At 44.9% G+C, this 20,686-nt stretch overlaps 1 protein-coding gene across 3 annotated transcripts in view; it reads left to right on the top strand.

Moving 5' to 3' along the window:
- Window positions 1-20,686, top strand: part of LDLRAD3 (low density lipoprotein receptor class A domain containing 3) — a 114,351-nt gene that overhangs the window by 31,567 nt on the left and 62,098 nt on the right. Inside the window, exons 2-5 of one of the 3 annotated variants that reach the window (XM_018557472.1) lie at window positions 715-861; window positions 5,466-5,501; window positions 19,085-19,210; window positions 20,268-20,402. In XM_018557472.1, coding sequence (XP_018412974.1) covers window positions 715-861; window positions 5,466-5,501; window positions 19,085-19,210; window positions 20,268-20,402 — 444 coding nt within the window. Of the gene's footprint in view, window positions 1-714; window positions 862-5,460; window positions 5,502-19,084; window positions 19,211-20,267; window positions 20,403-20,686 lie in introns of those variants that run through there. The other 2 variants (XM_018557474.1, XM_018557473.1) reach the window with 2 other exon arrangements.

Genomic DNA, 20,686 nt, shown 5'->3' with positions numbered 1-20,686 from the left:
GTAACACTTGTGTCAGGGTGACCTTCGAAATCGGCCCCGTTGTGTCCCGCGGGCCCGAGGCACGGCTCTTGTTTCTGGATAGATGTTATCAATAATTCACCTGCAGTTTGGGAGTTTAGTGCGTCTGACCTCCAGCTGCGCCTCTGAATCATGCGCGGTCAGGCGAGAAAATATTCAGCGCTAACGAAGCGAAGATTAAAGCGGGCTCGGGGTTGGATAATGGGCTGTTTTTGTTGGATGTCACATTGAATAGTTTCAACTATTACGGGCTGTTAGTGATGAAAAGTGGAAGAATTCTGCGGTTTGCAGGTGAATCGCCGACGGTTACCAGGTCAGAGCTTGATTTTCTGTAACCCAAGAAGATACATTTGTTACAAATCTGATATATAATAATAAAATATTATTTAAATAATAATAAACTCTGAACAGTGGCATCACAGGGGGGTTGGGGTGCTGGGGGTTCGGCCCGCAACTAGGTAACACCATTGGAGGGGTGACACCAAAATGACTGACAGTCATTTTGGTGTAACCCCCTTCAAAAAAGTCAGGCACTCGATCATGGACCGAGAGCGCAACAGTGTCAGGAGAGAGGAGGGGACAGGGTGAAATATTTTTTTGACTCTGAATCTTTTTTTCCACAATAAATCCAGATCAGACAATTATACATCACCCAGCAAAGCATTTGTCTATCTCACGGTCCCTGTTTTCTTGCAGATGGTCAGCTGTTACCTGGGAATAACCAGACCACAGAATGTAACATCCCCGGGAACTTCATGTGCAACGATGGCATGTGCATACCAGGCGGATGGGAGTGCGACGGGCTGACTGACTGCTTCGATGGGAGTGACGAAGAGGAATGTCGTAAGTCACACTTTCTTTGTTTTTTTTGTTGTTGGTTTTTTTGTCCTTTTTCTGGTCATGTGATCCCTACCTCCAGGAACTCTTTGGCTTATGTAAACTGAATCTGACTGCGTTCTCTCCACCTGTCCGCCTTCCTCATGTTATCTTGTGACATCCAAAACAACAAAAACTCATCAACGGGTTAATCATTAAACTTTTAAGGCCTCATTCACGTGGGAAACGGCCGGCACGTACAGCTCCATGCATGGCTGTATTGGGCAGCTCCAGGGAAGGACAGGTGCTGCGTGTGATTAGTACGCAGCCCCTGTCCTTCTCTATGGGAGTACACGGCCGTACGTTGCCCTACGCTCACCTGCCCTGCATGTCCGTGCGAGTGCAGGTGTACGTACTCGTACGCTGACAGGATGGATCCTGTCTGCATCCGAGCCGGGACACCTGCACCCGTACGGACCTGCACTTGGGGTGAGCATAGGGTGGCGTACGGCCACGTACTACCATAGAGAAGGACAGGGGCTCCGTACGAATCACACGCTATATATGTCATATTATTTTTATTTATTAATAATAATAAAAAAAAGTAATTAAAAAAATTAAATAATTTACACATACACACACTATATCCCATTCTGTATAAGATTTTTACTAGGTTTTTGCAGTGATAGATTTCAGTAATCTCTATATGGCAACTCATTCCTTGACAGAAGAAGCCCTAGTGGTACCTGACCCTCTAAGTAAAGTAAAGGAATATTTGAGACAATAGATGTTTTTATTGTTTGAGGTAACCCGTAAACAAAATATTGATTGATTCTAAAACTTTAACCATTTTATAATATATTCAGACAAAACCATAAGACATGTGAGCCATCTGATAATGAGCCGACAGTGGACGCACGGACACGTTAACAACATGTAAAGAGCAAAGTCCTGTATCTGGATCTTCTTAGGTACATAGAGGTAGATCAATGGACGTGTCGTGCGTTGTTGGATCCTAATGTTTTTCGCTAATATTAGCTTCTTCAGGGGAAAGGCGCTGACGCTCAGAAATCATGAGATTCCAAGAAGCAGCAGACAAGCATTCACCGTCACCTAATACAGGAGGGGGGACCCCTGGAGTGAAACCAGATCCCCACCATATGGGTGGGAGGCTGGTTGGACTCTTACAATAGATATTGGAGCGGTCCGTGCGTGTTCCCTCCTTGGGTGCCTCCTCCCGTATTAGGGGAGGGCGCATGCTTATCTGCTGCACCTGCCCCTAGACCATAACGAGCAGCTAACCCTTGCAATGGGGGGATAGCCCCCACTGGAAGGGTTCATTTTTAGATTCCTGGAGTTCTTCTTTTAAGCGGCTCTCCATATTTGCACCTAAATTTGCAAACACCTCACCCTGTGTTTGTGTTCCCAATTTACACAGCAAAGACAAAAGCATTTCTTACCTCTCTAGTTGTTTCTTTGTAACATGTATATCGATAGGACTCTGTGGGCAGCTACTATCGGTCACAATAGCTTGCAATAAACTTGTTTAGGAACACTCAAAGGACAGGTCGGATCGAAAGTGCTTCCTGCTTGGCCGCTGACACAGACTTCTCTTCCAGGCTTTGGTTGGTTTGCCCTGAGTCCATTTGGCATTCAGACAAATGCTAAAGCCCTGATGAAGGGGGGTTTGTTGAACCCCCAAAATGTGTTTGCTGCCTTTTTGTATTGTCAATAATAAAACACATTTTAGACTCTAAGATAATTTGTTTGGCTAAAATACACTTCTCAATGCGGGTAACCTTTGTTCCCAATAGCCTGTTTTGAGGAGAGCTGCTGAACACAAGGCACATGGCTATAATGAGAATTATTAACAACTTGGGGATCGGTATCCAGCACCTTGATGCAACCTCTGTTTAGGATACATTTACATGTACACACCTTGTATGTGATACTGAGCCTCCATCATTGAAGGCACTGGAATCCAATGAATAAACAGGGCGGTCCAGGGACAGTCAGGATGGGGAGGAGAGTGCTAGATAATGTAAGGAAATGAGGCGGGCTCTATGTGACATTGTGAGAAGCTCCTAGTGTGCAGTGACATCAGAGTAAGCCATTTCAGTCCAGGAGAGGAGCCGGTACAACTGCAAGGGGAAACCGGAGTTCATCTTTTATATAAGGATATAATTACTAGTAGTGCACAAGTTATGATTTTTTAAAACAATGCAACACCCAAACTAAATGTATTTTATTGTTCTTTAAAAGTTACAAACTGGCTGCTCAATTCTAATTTATTTTGACACCCTTTAAATAAATCTATATGTTGCACTGAGCTTAGTCTTCTCCCCCTTGGAATGTGTCAGACTTTCTTGACTTTGCTGCCCCCGCTGGCCAACACGAGAACTGCACCTTCCTTTTTTCCTGGGAGCTTCGGAGTGAAATCTTAAAGTAAATACATTTTATGAGGCCCCCACTGACACATCTGTGGCTCTCGCTGGGAGATGGCGGATGTGCCCGGGTCCGCTTGGCAAGGCTCCTCTAATCTGCTTTGTATCAATTCTCTGAAGTCCCGTACCAAACATGTGAGACTGTGATAGCAAAAGCCAGACAGAGGCTTCCCAATTCTGTTCTCCAGACGTCGCCTTGATCCGAGATGCATCAGCTGTAACAGAGCAGGGACGGAGAGTAAAATCTGCGATTAAATTACACTTCAGTAAAGGAACATTCTCTCCCCGGACCAGAGTCTGCTAGAAGAATGTGTCCGGGTGATGGAAATCAATTATACGCCAAACCAACACCCACGGCTGTTTATATAGGCGTGACAGGTGATCGATCAGCTTTTGTGTACACATATGAGAACAAATACGGAGCAGGGAGGAGGCAGCGGTATAAAGATGCCTCCGAGGGTGGCAGTCGGGCAAGGATTTCTATCCTGTCCAATTACTATTTACCCCCAGATGTCTTGGCTGGTTGATAATGCATTAAAGGTAAAGTCAACTTTCTGGAAAAAATAATAAATGCACACTTCTTCATAAAAGGAAAAAAACATTTATTCGTTTTTTGCATTGGAGTAAAGCATTGCAGCCGGTATCAAAGGCTGGCAGGTGCAATGCTCTGGCTCCTGCAGATTCTTCCTCCCGTCCATGTCCATACCAAGCAACGGACATTCAGTAACATGACATTCAGTAACATGGACAGGAGGAAGAATGAATGGACTTCACCGCACTTGTATCCTGTCAAAGGATCTGTGAATGGATGAAGCGGTTGTGTGGGCGGAGTCGCACACAGCCGCGCCAAATTCACAAAATTGCAGCAGCCTGCAGGGACAAGAACCCCATGATTCAGGTAAGTGTGGATGGGGAGTTGAGGGATTTAGGATGGGACCAAGTTTCATGTTACACCCATAACATGGTCCAAAAGGTAAACTGAGCCTTTAAAGGAGAACTATGGGGTCGATCTGCCAGTCAGCACTGGCGGATCGGAGCGGGGAGGGGGGAATCCAGAGAGCTGTGACAGGATTGAGCGGTGAGCGAACGCCGGTATGTGTTCCCTCACTTCTCGATCTACTGAGCCGACCTGTGACAGTCTCATTGTCACAGGTCGGCTAGAACTATGAGGTGAGTGAAAAGCACTCACCTCATAGTTCTCCTTTAAGGCAGAATGGGTTCCTAAGCACGGTAGCAGCTCAAGGCCTCATGCACACAGACATATTAAGGGGTGTGCAAACAAAAATTTGGGAAGCCCAGGTGATGCATACAACTGACCACAGATATGAAGGGCTGTACATGGGTATATGTCAGTACTCGCATATACCCACGTATAGTGTATGGACGTATTCCCTTAGTGCCAAAAGTCTACATTCAGGAAATATGCCCATATGCTATACGCGGGCATGCACCGGCATACAGCCACACACAGTCATTCAAGTCTATCGGTGACTGTATGCAGCACCAAATTTACCTTGTACGCCCGTTAATATTAATATGCCTGTGTGCGTGAGGCCTTATCCCCCTCAACCCTTTTGTTGAAGGAACCGGGTGAAAATTGTTTGGACCATCGGTGACTGTAGCCAATTAGCTATGGCCACTGTTCGGATATTCTACCAGTGGCGTGCCCCGCCTGTCGGAATACAATCTTTATGTGTATGGGCAGCTTTAGATGTACCCCATGCAAATTGCTGATAAGCACCATGCACATTTAAAAAATGCTGCAACTGCAGAAACAGACCTGTTGTCCCTGTTTGAGCTGACAAAACAATGCCTCTGCTGCACTAAAATTCCAAGCAGTGTTGCTTGAGTTCTTCCCTGCTGAGTTACAGAGCACCTCCCCTCTTTATTATGGAGAAGGGGTAGTGTCCAGGGGTTGCAATGTTGCTCCTGCCTAAACACACTGCAGTGAATAAGCATTGTCACCCTAGTGCAGGAAGTGTCTTATCGGCAGAATCAGCAAGGGGAAAATAAAACAAATGCAGCCACCACATCTAAGGGTTGGTAAGCTGCAGCATATGACGTTATTGTTCTTGGGTTTTGACACACTTTAACTGGGGAACTTTGGTGTACTCATAACGCATTGTTGTCATCAGTATAACTGGTTCTTTCTTTCCTCTTGTTCTCTTTATGCTTGGGTCAGACTAGGTGGGAAAGTCAGGAGACCGTCTTCTCTGCTCACAGGTAAATCTGGATCTGGATCACACTCCTCATTTTATGGCTGAATACAGTGCTCACTCTTTCTGCTTCTCAGGATTTACTATGCAAGTTTATACTTTTTCCACCGACAGCATATTTGCCATAGAGTTCTATTTAAAGTGACACTAAACTCTGGAATTAAATCCTAAAAATGCATTCCATTACCCTAACAACAATGTATATTATTTGTGTATCACTCGGCTGTAGATCCTCCAATCATCTCTGAATTGGTGCTGACACTGTCCTTCCTTCTGGAGGGGGGATACTTTTGTTCCTCATGGTCCCTGTGTGTGTGTTGTAAAGTAGTCACCGCTCCAAGCTCACTCCCCTGATGGAGTACAATCTCATGTTTAGTTTACAAATTTGTATTGAGATTGTAGTTTATCCCGGGACTGAGCTTGGAGCGGTGGCTACTTTACAACACACACAGGGACCATGGGGAACAAAAGTAGCCCCCCTCCAGCAGGAAGGACAGTGTCAGCACCAATTCAGAGATGATTTGAGGATCTACAGCCGAGTGATACACAAATAAGATACATTTCTGGTAATAGTTGAGGTACTTGAATGTATTTTTAGGATTTAACTCCCGATTGTAGTGTCACTTTAAGACTTATTTTCACTATTCTGATTATTGCTCAGGAAAATTGAGACTTAAATCTGGTTAACTTATTGTATGGACCTCCTGCTAATATTCCTCACTTCGGGGGAATATAATATACCGGGACAGCTTTCAAGAGCACCGGTAGAATGGGTGAGCACTGTCATTGTAAGCTGCATTTGTCCAACCCATTGTATGTGGATTCGTGGTGCCGTCATTGTGTGTGGTTGAAGCCTCCATTTTAAAATTGCTGCCACTCAATTCTTGCTCAAGCAGTGACATCACTGAGGCAATTCTTGGGCTGATTTACAAAAGCTTTATTGAAGTTTCTGCAAAGGAAAACATTTTTTTTAGATTTGTATAGCTATAGTTGCATTATACACCAGCGGTTCTGGATGTGCATCTAGCCAATGGGGTGAAAAGCTATGATTTGCATGTGTCTTTGAAGGTTCTCATTCATCCAGGTCATGGTATATCTGTAGTAAAATAAATCAAAGCAGCTGGACTTACTGTATTTTTATTTAAGATGTTTTGCTGGTCCTCCGACTAGCTTTCTCCATTCAGAATTTTTGTACAAGTAATTCTGAATGGAGAAAGCTAGTTGGATGACCAGCGAAACGTCTTCAAGAAGCAAAACGTCTTCAGGAAAAATACAGCAAATCCAGATGCTTTTGATTTATTTTTTCATAGATTTTTCATATCAATGTTTTGCATGGCTCCGCCCACTCCTGAAATAATAATTTTCTTATTTTTTGGCATATGTGGGATGAGACGTGAATACCTTCTGTTTTAGGAAGGTTTTACTGGTCTACACACTGGTTTGGTTGGAGAGCCTTTTGATTGCTTGAGTCCCTTCTCACCATAATGTATATGGTTATATTGTCCTATTAGATTTGGATAGTGTCCCCAATAGGGAGAGTCACCCTCTCTATTTGTCCTGGGAACCACGGTCACCACCATAGAAAGTGGTTGGAGGGCTTTTTAATTGTTTTAATCCCTTCTCAACACAACCTGTATGGTTATATTGTCCCACTGGGGAGATTCACCCTCTCAATTTGTCCTGGAGACCACGGTAGAAAGTAAGGAGAAATCCAAAGAGATGCCATTAGAGCAAGACATAAAGCAAAATCTGGAAATGGGGGCACTTGTCCCTTTGACTACTTGCTACATTCACTTTGGAGATATTTCCTCTCATATCCTGTTGTGACTGACAGGAAGACAGGAAGTGAAGGGAAATTTCCTCAACTGGACAGGGGCAGCAAAAGTAGAAACAGGCGAGGAGTTCCTATACCCTCTCTAGCAATCTTGGCTTGGGCCAATGGCCTCCAGCCAGCTGGGCCACAAGGGTCTCATAGGCTTTAAAAGCCAGTCAGATGTTTGCCTTTAATTTTATTTAATATACTGTAGAATGCTAACAGCAGGAATCTGCAGTCTGGGGGCAGAGCCTCCATTTTGATTTGCTCTAAAAATAAGCCTAAGTGATGCCACTCGTCTTTGCTTGTATATTCCTTCATGTACATTGGCTCATTGGCTCGACTCATCATGGCTTCCTCAACATAGACATCGGCTCCCCTCAAGAATGTTCATTGTCTCGTCCGAAATGAAGACGTCATCCCATTCTCTGTAGAAAGCGTTCATATCACTGTTGCCATGTTCATAGATCATTTGAGGCTTTATATCTAGCCCCAGGATGTCCAGGCCATCTTCAACACATCATGAGATCATTGAGAGCTAATTATGAAATGTTCTGTGCAGGTACAGGTACAGATCGTGCCTCCATCCTTCATGCCTTGGTAAGGTGAATAATGATCCATGACTAGGTGTCATCCTTGACTCAGACCTCACCTTTCTTCCCCACATCCAATCACTATCCAAATCCTGCCGCCTTCACCTTCGTAACATCTCCAAAATACGCCCCTTCCTCACCAATGAAACCGCAAAATTACTCATCCACTCCCTTGTTATCTCTCGTCTTGACTATTGTAACTCCCTCCTCATTGGCCTTCCACTACACAGGATATCCCCCCTTCAGTCTATCATGAATGCAGCTGCTAGACTCATTCACCTAACCAACCGCTCAGTGTCTGCAACCCCCCTCTGCCGATTTCTCCACTGGCTTCCATCCCCCACCCCCCTCTGTGAATCCCTGCAGTGGCTTCCAATAGCCCAAAGGATAAAATTCAAAATATTAACAACCGCTACAAAGCCATTCACAACTCTGCCCCCGGCTATATCTCAAACCTGGTCTCAAAGTATCACCCTAACCGTCCCCTACGCTCTTCACAAGACCTTCTGCTTTCCAGCTCCCTTGTCAACTCCTCCCATGCTCGCCTCCAGGACTTCACTAGAGTCTCTTCCATCCTATGGAACTCTCTACCCCAACCTGTCCGTCTATCTCCCACACTGACTGCCTTTAGGCGATCCCTTAAGACTAATTTCTTCAAGGAAGCCTATCCCACCTCAACCTAACCACTTAACAATCACTTTCTCAAACAATCATCCCCACACAGCTACCTCCTCATGCATCACTTGCCCCTCCCTTTTAGATTGTAAGCCCTCAGGGGCAGGGCCCTAATTACCATCTTGTCTTGAATTGTATTGTGATTGTAATGTCTTCCTTATATTGTAAAGTGCTGCGCAAACTATTGGCACTGTATAAATCCTGTATAATAATAATAATGAAGCAGAGACAGCAAGCCTCTCTGCTTCATGGTGACTGAGGGGAGTATTGCCTCATGCTATATTGCCCATGGCCATCAATAATCTTCCCCGCTTCCCTCTCCGTGGTGCGGGGAAGCGGAGATTTGTATGCTATTGGTTGCTAAAGGCAATGCTGCCTTCAGAGTTTCCTCCTTTTTCTACATTCATAAATTTGGCGGTATTCTGCAGTGCACTGTATAATGTACTATTGCTGGGTTTTGTAGTCCTCCAATAGCTGGCGGTATTCTGCATTGCGCTGTATAATGTACTATTGCTGGGTTTTGTAGTCCTCTATAGCTGGTGGTATTCTGCATTGCACTGTATAATGTATTATTCTTTGATTTTTAGTCCTCTATACAGAGCAATGCAGAATACCACCAGCTTTATAGGGATACAACAAATCCCAGCAATACATTATACATGCAGTGTGTAATGTATTATTGGGATTTGTAGTCCTCTATAGCTGATGGTATAATATACAGCACAATGTACCATCAGCTATAGAGGAATACAAATCCCAGCAATACATTATAGAGCACCATGTGGGGGGAGGAGTGCAGGCTTACCTGAGCAGTCTTCCAGCAACCTGTTTCTGAGGTCGGACCTGTCTATCGGCAGCTGTCATCCCCCCACACCTGCTCCTCCTTACTTCTTCTCCCCGCGTCCCTGTGTCGATCGTGGATGTGGGTGGGCGGTGAGCGTGAGGAGGCGCGGCATGTGGATGCGGGCGGATCTGGCAGCAGCGAGCGTGAGGTGGGGAGGAAGTGTGGCGCGCAGCGTGGAGCCGTGAACAGGGCCAACCAATCGGAAGACGATTAATCGATGATTGAAAAAGTTGACAACTTTTTCAATAATCGATTATAATCGATTATGTCGATTAGTTGTTGCAGCCCTAAATCAGACCCCTTCTATCTGCATGAGACACGGTGGTTAGCGCTTCTGCCTTACAGCACTGAGGGTCCCTGGTTCGAATCCCGGCCATGACACTATCTGCAAGTAGTTTGCATGCCCTCCCTGTGCTTGCGTTTGTTTCCTCCGGGTACTCCGCTTTCCTCCCACACTCCAAAGACATGCTGGAAGGTTAATTGGCTCCTGTCTAAATTGGCCCTGTATGCATGTGAGATAGGGACATTAGATTGTAAGCTCCTGGAGAGCAGGGACTGAATGTGCACTATGTAAAGCACTGCGTAAATTGTCAGCTCTATATCAATACCATTAATAATAAAAATGGTGTGTTTTATACATGGCAAGGACCGAACATCGTATATTTTACAGTGGAATGAAGTGAAAGACGGCCGCTGTGTTTTTTTTTCTATTTGCTGGAATAGAGATAAGTCAATTCTCCTAGTAAAAAAAAAATAGAAGCAAAAAGCCGATCGCATTTTCTCCAGCGACCCTGTCACTCCCGATTCTCTTCACTGCGCGTATCCGTCGTAAGCGACGAGCTGAGTAAAATGATGGGACTAACAGCTTAGGATGCGCTTCAGTAAGTGCAGCACCACACGCAAATGATCTCCCAAGATATATATTTAGATATCAGACACCTGCGCCGTGCAAGATTTCCCGCTCATAGATCCTTTTCAGCTGTTTGACAGGCCGATATTTTGGTGCCAATCGGTGCACAACGTGGTCCTGTCTCGTCTTAACGTCTCAGTATGTTTGCAGGACAAAACATTTAGGGGATAAAAAGTGTCTGTTTGCTGAACAAATGCACCTTGGGGCCCATTGATATCAGCTCAGTGCAGTAATGCACCTTAGGCCAGGGCTGGACCAATCCCAGGAGCCAGGTCGCCAGTGCTCCTTAAAAATGTCATCTGGCTCCAACGTTGGAGGTTTTGTCTAGTTATTGTCATCAGAGCTTGCTCCTACATAAAATCCTGCTGGCTCTTGTACTTTATATGAATTTGTCCTCCCCTGCCTTATGCATGTTGGGGGTTGTGTGTCCGAGAATTTTCCCGCCAGCTCCTTTTGATCAGCTGATTGAGAGATGCCAGGTAAAAGGGTGCCGAGGGTGGGCCTCCCTATGCGAATTTCAGCCGGTCCATCAGGAACTGGCCAAAATTTTTATCTTGTATACCCGGCTTTAGACAGTTGCCACTGGAACAAGTGTCCCCATTGGAGATGTCTCCTCACTTCCTGTTTTGGTGACAACTTTAAAATGTTTGGTTTGCTATTACTTTTTTGTCTCAGTGATGATGGCCACCAGAGCAAAGAAGAGGGTTAATCTCCCCAGCAGGGGGAACGACATCTCTAAAAACTTGACAAGGTTTTTCCCTGTTATACACTGGGGGGGAATTTATCAAAATCTGGAGCAGTTGTCCATGGCAACCAATCAGCATCTCTCTTCAGTTTGCTCAGGTAAAATTTGAAAATAAAAGAGAGAAGCTGTTTGGTTGCCATGCAAATCTGCTCCAGATTTTGTCTGCTCCAGTCTTGATAAATTCCCCTCACTGTGTATTGGATGTCATGACTCGAGGATCCTTAGACCACTGGAGCAGAGGGGGAGTGAGGTTGGAATGACCGGCCTAAGGCCCCATTCACATCAGGGCATAGCGGGGAAGGCACGTCACAGGATTTTGTTTCCGGCATTTGGTGCACGTCCCCATTGGGTCCCGGACGTGCTCTAACTGTGGAAAAAAAGTACATGTCACAAATTTGGCGACATGCATTCTGTGTTTTTTTTCCCCCCCGTGCCTTCATGCTCGTTCTCATACATGTCAACGCGCAGGGAAAAAACGTGCTTCCTCTGCTGCGTTTAGGGTGCTATTACCTAGTAATGGCATAGCAAGCACGTTGCACATTTTGTGCATGTATCGGGAAAATGCGTGTCCAAGCGCACACGTTTGATCCACATTCACAATACGCCCTGGTGTGAACGGGGCCTTAGAGCCAGCCAGCTCAGAGGATCGGGTGAGTATAACTTTCTCATTTTTGTCCCTAGATGAAAATGAGCAGTTAACCCTTCCAGTGCCGGGGTAGCCCCACTGTAAGGGCTAAGAATAGTTTTGCCCGGAGTTCTTCTTTAAAAGAGAACTATGGGGTCAGTGCTTTTCCTCATAGTTCTCTTAAGGGTCACGGGAGAACATATACTAACCTCCTCCTGTGACCCAAAGCTCAGTATATCGCGAGCTACAGTTCACAGTATACTGAGACCGCTGCAGCAGAGACGGATCCCGACATAACTGTTGAGATCTACCCACCTGCGTGAGTGACAGCTGGCTCTGCCTATCTAGAGGCAGAGCCAGCTGTGCCCGTCCCCTCCCTGTCCGTTCCTCCACTCAGCACCGGAGAATTGGAGAGGAGGGGAATTCCTGCGGGGAGCCATGAGTGACAGTCACGGCATCTCTGCAGGGACATGATCGAAAAGTGAGCGAGCGACAGTATGTGTTAGCTCACTTCCCGATCTATTGAGCCGACGTGTGACAGTTTCATTGTCACACGTCGGCTCGAACTATGAGGATGAGTGATTTTCACTCACCTCATAGGTCTTCTTTAAGCAATTATCTGTGATTTCCTCAAAATTGGGCTGTCCTGCTTGCTTTTGGCCGAGGTTTATGATGGGGAGATAATCTGCATAATTCAGCTACTGGAAGTTCTACAGCAGGAAGGATGACATTGAAATAGAAGATGTGATAATTCAGCTCTGAGCCCCGGCACTATTGTGCTGTGTAATTGCTCTTATTTTATCTCTGGGGCTCGTATATCTTCACGCTGCTCCTTTCTACTATGTATTACTCAGAACTGTACCGTATTCCTTTTTTTTTTTATCCTTTAAGCAGAACAAAAGGTGACTTTAGCTTTTCATTTTATGTTATACATATGCATAAAGTGCTGTAATAATGTGCACTGGGACATTGTTCTAAAACTTACAATATTGTGTTACAATCCAATGGGAAGGGGCATTGCTGTCCATGCTACAGCTATTTTTTATTATTTTTTTCCTGATTCTGACCTTTTATCTATGATATTAATATGGCAACCTCATGAAAAAATTATATTCTACCCCCCCAGGGTCTACCTCGCCTATTACTCAGTATGTGAAATGGGTAAAAATGCAATAAATGTATCCGGTAGGGAGTCTGGTGGTGTTTTGCCACGGCATTGAAAAAATACCAAACTGATCAAACGAGCCGGCTCTTTCAGCTTGGCTTCCCTGAACTTCCTGTCCAGTACAAGATCACAGCCTAGAAACGCGACCAGCACACCATTAAACGTGAAAGAAATCCATTTAATGACACACACTTGTCATTCAAATGCAAACGTTTTCGGGGCCACACAGGGTCCCCTTCATCTTCATCATCTTCATTCTGAGCCTGATGAAGGGGACCCTGTGTGGCCCCCGGAAAACGTTTGCATTTGTGTGTCATTAAATGGATTTCTTTCACGTTTAATGGTGTGCTGGTGACGTTTCTAGACTGTATGCTGCCAAACAGAGACACAGGAGGGAATCTATCAAAACTGGAGCAGACAGAATGTGGAGCAGATTTGCACGACATCAGATTCTGTCTCTCATTTTCAAATCTTACCTGAGCAAACTGAAGAGAGTTGCTGATTGGTTGCCCTGGGCAACTGCTCCAGATTCTATCTGCTCCAGTTTTGATCAATTCCCCCCCACAGTGCAGAACAAGCCATGTTAAATCAGTAGTGGGGAGAGACCAGCTGCATGGAGTCCACAGGCAATACTGGAGACCTGTTCTTTGCCCTCTGCCTGACTTTCATTTGCCACGGCTCCAGTAGATCATTCTTTGCTTTCTTTATGTTCATTTCTCTTACATTGCTTGCAGTTTTCCAGACCTTGAAAAAAAAATCATGACATTGACAGATTATTATTATTTTACATTAATGATACACTTTACCTGTAATAACAATGCGATTACAGTTATAGCTCTGTTATTAGAATAAATTGCACCTTTGTACTATATATTAAGACTCAGTGCTCACAGCGGGACGCAGTGACCAGACAAATAGCCTAAAATTCTAATAAGTTTATAAGAGCGCCGTGGGGCGCGTTTATCATTTAATTCATTTCTATTATCCTGCAGGTTAACTTGCGCTTTAATCGCCTCACATGCTGATTGAATTAAATTATAACAGTTACTTTTTTTTTTTTAGACCAGTTGAAAAGAGAGGTCCTTCGTCTTCATTAGCTTTGCCAGCACCGGTCTGGGAGACTCAAAGAAACAAAAGATCTCTTTTCTTAGTAGTCGTAGTCGGCTCTTGCAAGAATGTAAAATAGTTTTTTTGATTGTTTGTGGGTAAGTTTATTTTTTCACAATTTGTGACAAAGTCAATTTACATTTTAAGGAGAACAACTTTTTTTTTGCCCAAAGTTCTCTTCAGGGTCACTGGAGGACATATACTAATGTTCTCCAGTGACCCAAAACTCCGTATATAGCGGGCTATTGCCTGCTATATGCTGAGAGTGCTGAGCGGAGCCGCAGCCCGGGATGGATCCCGACAATACTGTCGAGATCCACCCCGCCGGCTTATTGACAGCTGGCTCTGCCTCTCTAGAAGCAGAGCCAGCTGTGCCCGCCCCATCCGCTCCGCCAGTCAGCGCTGGAGGATCGGAGAGGGGGTTCCCTGCGTGGGGCGGTGACAGTCACCGCTCTCTGCTGGGGGAGGATCGGGAAGTCAGCAACCGGCGGTGTGTGTTCGTTGACTTCCCGATCAATAGAGCCGACATGTGACATCTTCAGTGTCACAGGTCGGCTTGAATTATGGGGATGTGTTTTTCACTCGCCCCCATAATTCTTCTTTTAAAGTGACATTAAAGGCAAAAATGTTTTTTCCCCTCCCCCCAATGTTAATGTCAGCACTTACCTTTTAATGATGTTTCTTAATCCAATCTTCTTCTTTCCTGTCCTTTTCATCTGTCCCTCCAGCGCTGCGGCGGTTCTCCGATCCAGCGCTGGCTCCTCTGAGCTTGCTGGCACTTCCTGTCCCACGGTGTCTGCATGCGGGTGCACACGTCCATAGACTTACCTTGTGTCTCTCCTCGCGTCCCAGCAGAAAATATGAACTGCGCATGCGCCCGGCCGCCCCAAGATGCTTTGCGGCCGCCCGAGAATTTTCACATTTTCGGACGGGAGCGAGCGGCGAAGACACGGGTAAGTATTAATATTAACCCTTTTTTTTTTAGACTTTTTGCATATATCTACTGCTCGTTAGATATATGCAAAAAAAGCTGAGGCTTTAATTATCCTTTAACCTTTATGTCTGAGTGTAGATCTATGTTTGTCCCAAACGTGTTTAATTTCACTGACAAATAATTTCTAAGGTTAGTCCTATTTGATAAGTCACCTGTTGTATTTTTCAGTCACCTGACTTAGCTAAAAACAGTTGCAAAAGGTTACTAAACTTTGTACCTCAAGCCAACAAGGCTTCCTTTCCGAGAGTACCCCGTGGTTAGTTTCCCCCTTTAAACTCAGACATGACTAGTCTTCATTGCATCCTTCAATAAAGTCTCTCAGCGTTTTTTGTTTTATCGCTTGTTTGTCCTCTTTTGTGGCCGTCTGTTCTCCTTAGAGAAGTCTGGATAACATTAGTCTCGAATAGGAAGCGATTTAAAATCTCTCTCCCTTCAGAGGTACGTCTGAAAGCGATGAGATTATCATCATTACCGTCTGCAGGAATTGCAGATGATCATTAATGAGAAATTGCATATTCATTTTTTTTCTTTTTTATTATACTTCATTTAGATTTCACGTCAGTGAACGGTATTTAAATAGGCATTAATTGACACATCGTACATCTAGATTGACAGTTGCCGTTCTTCTTGACTTAGCGCCATTTGAGGGACGACTCTCTCCGGAACATTTAGCATAACTGTCTGTGAATATTCTCAGTTATTCAGGTCATGGTATAGTTAATAGTCACATTCAATTTGACTTGTTCTGTAATGGTGAAGACGTTTCTTGGCTATGTCTTCACAACTGAAGAAACAGTTTGTATGAGTTGCAAAATTACTTCAACATTACAGAACAAGTCCAGTTGAATGTGACTGAGTGCTACTAGCTACTTGGGATAACTGTGTTTTTGCCTTTGAAACATTGATACAAACTCGGAAATCACATATGACATTGTAATGAATATTGTATCGGAAGGATTCTAAAAGGATATCACATTGCAAGTGACATTAAAGGAGAACTATGAGGTGAGTGCTTTTCACTCACCTCATAGTTCTAGCCGACCTGTGATAATGAGACTGTCACAGGTCGGCTCAGTAGATCGGGAGGTGAGCGAACACATACTGGCGTTCACTCACCTCTCGATCCTGTCACGGCTCTCTGCCGTGACAGGGGAGGGGGCGGGTACAGCTGGCTCTGCCTCTAGATAGTCAGAGCCAGCTGTCAGTCACGCAGCTGGGAGGATCCCGGCACAATTGTTGGGATCCGCTTCAGCGTCTCAGTATACCGCGAGCTGCTGCTCGTGGTATACTGAGCCTAGGGTGACGGGAGGACGCTAGTTTGTGTCCTCCCATTACCCTAAGGAGAACTATGGGGAAAATACTTAACCCCATAGTTCTCCTTTAACTCAGGAGTTAAACCTTCAAAATGCATTTAAGTTCCTTAACTATTCAAAAAATGTATCTTATTTGTGTATCACTCGGCTGTAGATCCTCAAATCATCTCTGAATTGGTGCTGACACCGTCCTTCCTTCTGGAGGGTGGCTACTTTTGTTCCCCACAGTCCCTGTGTGTGTTGTAAAGTACTCACCGCTCCAAGCTCACTCCTATGATGAACTACAATCTCAATACAAATGACTAAACTAAACATGAGATTGTAGTCCATTAGTATTGAAGTTATCATCCATCATGGCAGTGATCTTGGAGCGGTGACTACTTTATAGAACTCAAGGATGGCTTTGTAGTGATACTACAAGAACTGCACAACTCCAAGAACTGCCCATGCACCAAAATTCTGGTGTCCTCCCTGAGCCGGCATCTTAGTCCGGGAAGAAGAGGATGACCCCAGATCATTCCTGAACAAAGATCGAGCTATCATTCTAGAAAGAAAAGCAGATAAAGGCATTGTCAGGGGGTGCACTCTGATCTTTGTAAGGGATGATATTAATAAATATCTGTATGTGTTACTTACACGTTAGGAGGAGAGGTGTTAATTAGGTGCCCACAGGGAGGCAACCCAGAATTTATTAATTATGTTACTTACACGTTACTTAGTAAACATGGACTTAACATAAGAGAAAAGTTGGGTCCATTTTAAATACATTATGTTCCATTCACTGAACCACATGGCTACAGTGATGGCTGTATAGTATTAAACACTTCCTCGTTGTCTTTGTTATGCTTGGAGTTATTCTTCAAGGGTGAGTCCTCCAAAAATGTAATTTGAGTTATAAATAGACCAACCCTGGCTTTTTATATCTCTTTGTGGACTCCATTGGCAGGATCTCCTTAGAATATTTCTTGGCTTTATGCCTGGAGTTTTGGGTGTTCCCGCATGTGATTCCCTCTTATCCTGTTGTATTTTCTACAATGTAAAAATAAATCCAAATCTAACTATTTCAGTCTGGTTTTGGGTAGCGTGGGGATCGGGTCAAAACCTATGTTAAGTTGGTATTACTGTCTGTGGCCCCTGTGTAAAGAAATGAGCTCGTCTGTCCAGGGGACCGTTGTCATCGGAAGAGAACGTGAGGGGTAATCCAGAACTTTTACGTTGGCTCCTGGTCAGGGTTGGGACTTCCCATTTGGGCAAATTTCCTTTTATGCTTCTAGGAACAGGAAGCACATGGAAATCTTCCTGATGGGGACACGTGCAGCTATAAAAATCTAAGTAGTTTCAAAGAGGGGCTCTGTATCTTCTATTATTAGTATCCATTGTTGTAAAAAACGCCATCTCATTAATCAAGCTTTAATTGCTTGGGCGAGGCTGCTCATACATCCCCAAAAGGGAGGGCGGAACTCCAACGTGTTTCGGGGTTCAGACACCCCCCTTCATCAGGGCTTGTGTACTGTAATAGTTATATATGTGCAGGGCTGACTCTATAATGAGGCAGCCTGAGGCGGTTGCCTCTAACAGCATCTCATTCGGTCATGTGGGGGGGCACTGCCTGCCAACTCCTGTCCAGCCAGAGCGTCCCAGGATGCTGAAAGCTCTTAGCAACCTGTGATGCTCTGTCTAGTGTCTTACCCAGCTTACTGGCGTCACCGGGAGCTGAGCTGGACGCCCCCCTTTACCACCCACAACAACCCCCCCTCCAGACCATGCACCACCAGTAAACACCCCAAAGGAGGCATAAAATGTATGGACACTCCATACATGCAGCGTGAAGCCCACACAGTACACAAACCCTGATGAAGGTGAAATGTCTCACTCTGAAACGTGTTGGCTTTCTTTCTACTGATTATTCAATAAAACATAAAACTACCCTATTTTTCCGTGTATTAGACGCTACTTTTTCATTAAAATGCTTACCTAAAAATAGAGGGGCGTCTTATACACGGGGACCGAGTTGCGAAACTGCCAAAAGTGCCGATACCACTGCAAACTAGTCTCACGAGTGAAACTTCGGATTGCAGAGACAAGATAACAGGTTTCCTCCAATCATAAATCTTTTGTACCTGACGTCAGCTGTTGCTGGGGAGAGTGGAGGAAAACTTATCTTGTCTCTGCAATCCGCTCTCCCCAGCAACAGCTGACGTCAGGTACAAAAGATTTATGATTGGAGGAAACCTGTTATCTTGTCTCTGCAATCCGATCATAAATCTTTTGTACCTGACGTCAGCTGTTCCTGGGGAGAGCGTGTAGCCAGTGCCCAGAGCTGTAATGTCGGAGCATAACGTGATTGACTCAGAGGCAAGTGTGATGCATTATATCATTTAAAATATTGATTTCTGAATTTTGGGTAAGAAAAGTTGGGGGCGTCTTATACACCGAAAAATACGGTAAATAAAACATAAAACAAAAACTCAAACAATGAGAATGGATCCCCTTCATAAATGCCATGGTAGGTGTGCAGGTATCTTGCTTGAGATAATCAGGTTTTATAGGACCATCCATAGACACTATGCTTTCAATTGTGACCCCCGTATATCTTATAAGAGGTGGTGACATCATCAACATCATGCCTATCATCTGTCTTGTTGCATATATATCTAATAATGTCTTTGAAATATCCATTGTGAGAAGTGTTCGGAATGTCACTGTTGTGTTTTTGCATCACCCGTTTGCATGGCAGCAGGGTTCCCTTGTTTTTGTCTCCACGGACAGTTCAAAAATATTCCTGAACATCTCCTTTCCTTCACAGCTAAAGCCAATTCCAAGTGCGGCGCGACGTTCTTCCCATGTGCCAGCGGGGTCCACTGCATCATCGGGCGCTTCCAGTGCAATGGACTCGAGGACTGTCCGGACGGCAGCGACGAGGAGAACTGCAGTAAGTCTCTTAGTTACTCTATACTTTGCCCATTCAGGAGAAACCTATGGGTCCGTTTTGGGGCAGGGGGGTTAAGGAGCACAATATAATAAGAGATTTACTCTTATTGAGAAGTCCTCCTCTTATTCACCTGCTTCTCTGTTTGGCTGAAGGTGGAATACCCGGCACTTCCTAGTATGGAGGACCATGTGACTTTGTCCTGCTTCTTTCCAATTGTTGTCATATGGGGACGGGTTCTGATTCTGTATGAATAGGTTGGACTTGAGGGACATGTGTCTTTATTCAACCTCAAATACTATGTAACTTTGACCCAGTGTTGGGTTAGAACCTATATAGAACCAATTAGGGGTGCACCGATACCGGTATTTCGGTACCGAGTACGAGTACAAATATTATTATTTTGTCGGTACTCGCCGATACCGAATACCGGCCTGATTAGCGAGGAAGCCGCCCCCATGCTTCTCGTCACTATGTGACGAGGGAGCATGAAGCCGACTTCCCATCCAATCAGAAAGCCAGGCGCTGCGTCATTACACGGCGCCCAGCTTCTGATTGTTCAGCAACCCTCCATTCAATTTATATCTGTCAGACAATTCTCCACTCTACATAGATCTCAGTAAATCTAAATCTGATTGTCATTGTATGACCAGCAGAAGAGATTGTAAATTCATCCGCCATTTTCTTACTGCCCAATGTGGTAAGCATGGCAACTTTCTGGCAATATAAACCGGCTTCCAACCACAAACTTGACTGCATTGCTATAACCTTGCCATGTGTATTGCCAGCATGGATAACCGAAAGGAGATTGTACAATCAGCTTTGAACATGGCAACACGCACATCAATATGGGGAGGATAATAAACTCCATTCCACTGGTGTCCCTAGTAGGAAGTGAGCCCTGGACCACACTGTTAATCCCTTATTTCCAAGTTGCCGCCACCGCTGCAATGCCAGAATTACAAACTGCAGTTTCTTGTATGCTTGGAGGAGAATTTGTTTTTCCTTTCCTTGGAGGAGAATAGAGTTTTATCCTGACTCTGCGGCTCATCTCTTCCAGCTGCTCACCCGCTGCTCTGCTCGACGTCTCGATTCCACTGCAAGAACAAGCTGTGTATAGACAAGAGCTTTGTCTGCGACGGGGAGAATAACTGCAAGGACAATAGCGACGAGGAGAATTGTCCAAGCTCGCAAGGTAAAGTGACGATTAACCCATTTCATGTGTTTATGATTTCCCTGAGCGCCTGCTAATACGGGCAGTGGGGGTCAGTCTGTGGCTGAATTGTTCATTAGAGAACACTAAGCCACTCGGATCGGCAGCCATGGAGCACACAATGTCAATTTGCAGGATTGTGACTTGATGAGCCACACACCGTTTAAAGCTGCCCATACACCTACACGACTTTCGTTGTGCGATGGTTGTAAGGTGATTAAAATTCCGTACGAACTGCCCATCTTGGACAGGCAGATCAGATCGTA

Source organism: Nanorana parkeri, unplaced genomic scaffold (genome assembly GCF_000935625.1).
Source record: "Nanorana parkeri isolate BGI_ZX_2015 unplaced genomic scaffold, ASM93562v1 scaffold285, whole genome shotgun sequence".
In the NCBI taxonomy this organism is placed as follows: Eukaryota; Metazoa; Chordata; class Amphibia; order Anura; family Dicroglossidae; genus Nanorana; species Nanorana parkeri.
Note: the sequence above shows the minus strand (reverse complement) of the source record. Positions and strands in the feature narration are given on the sequence as shown.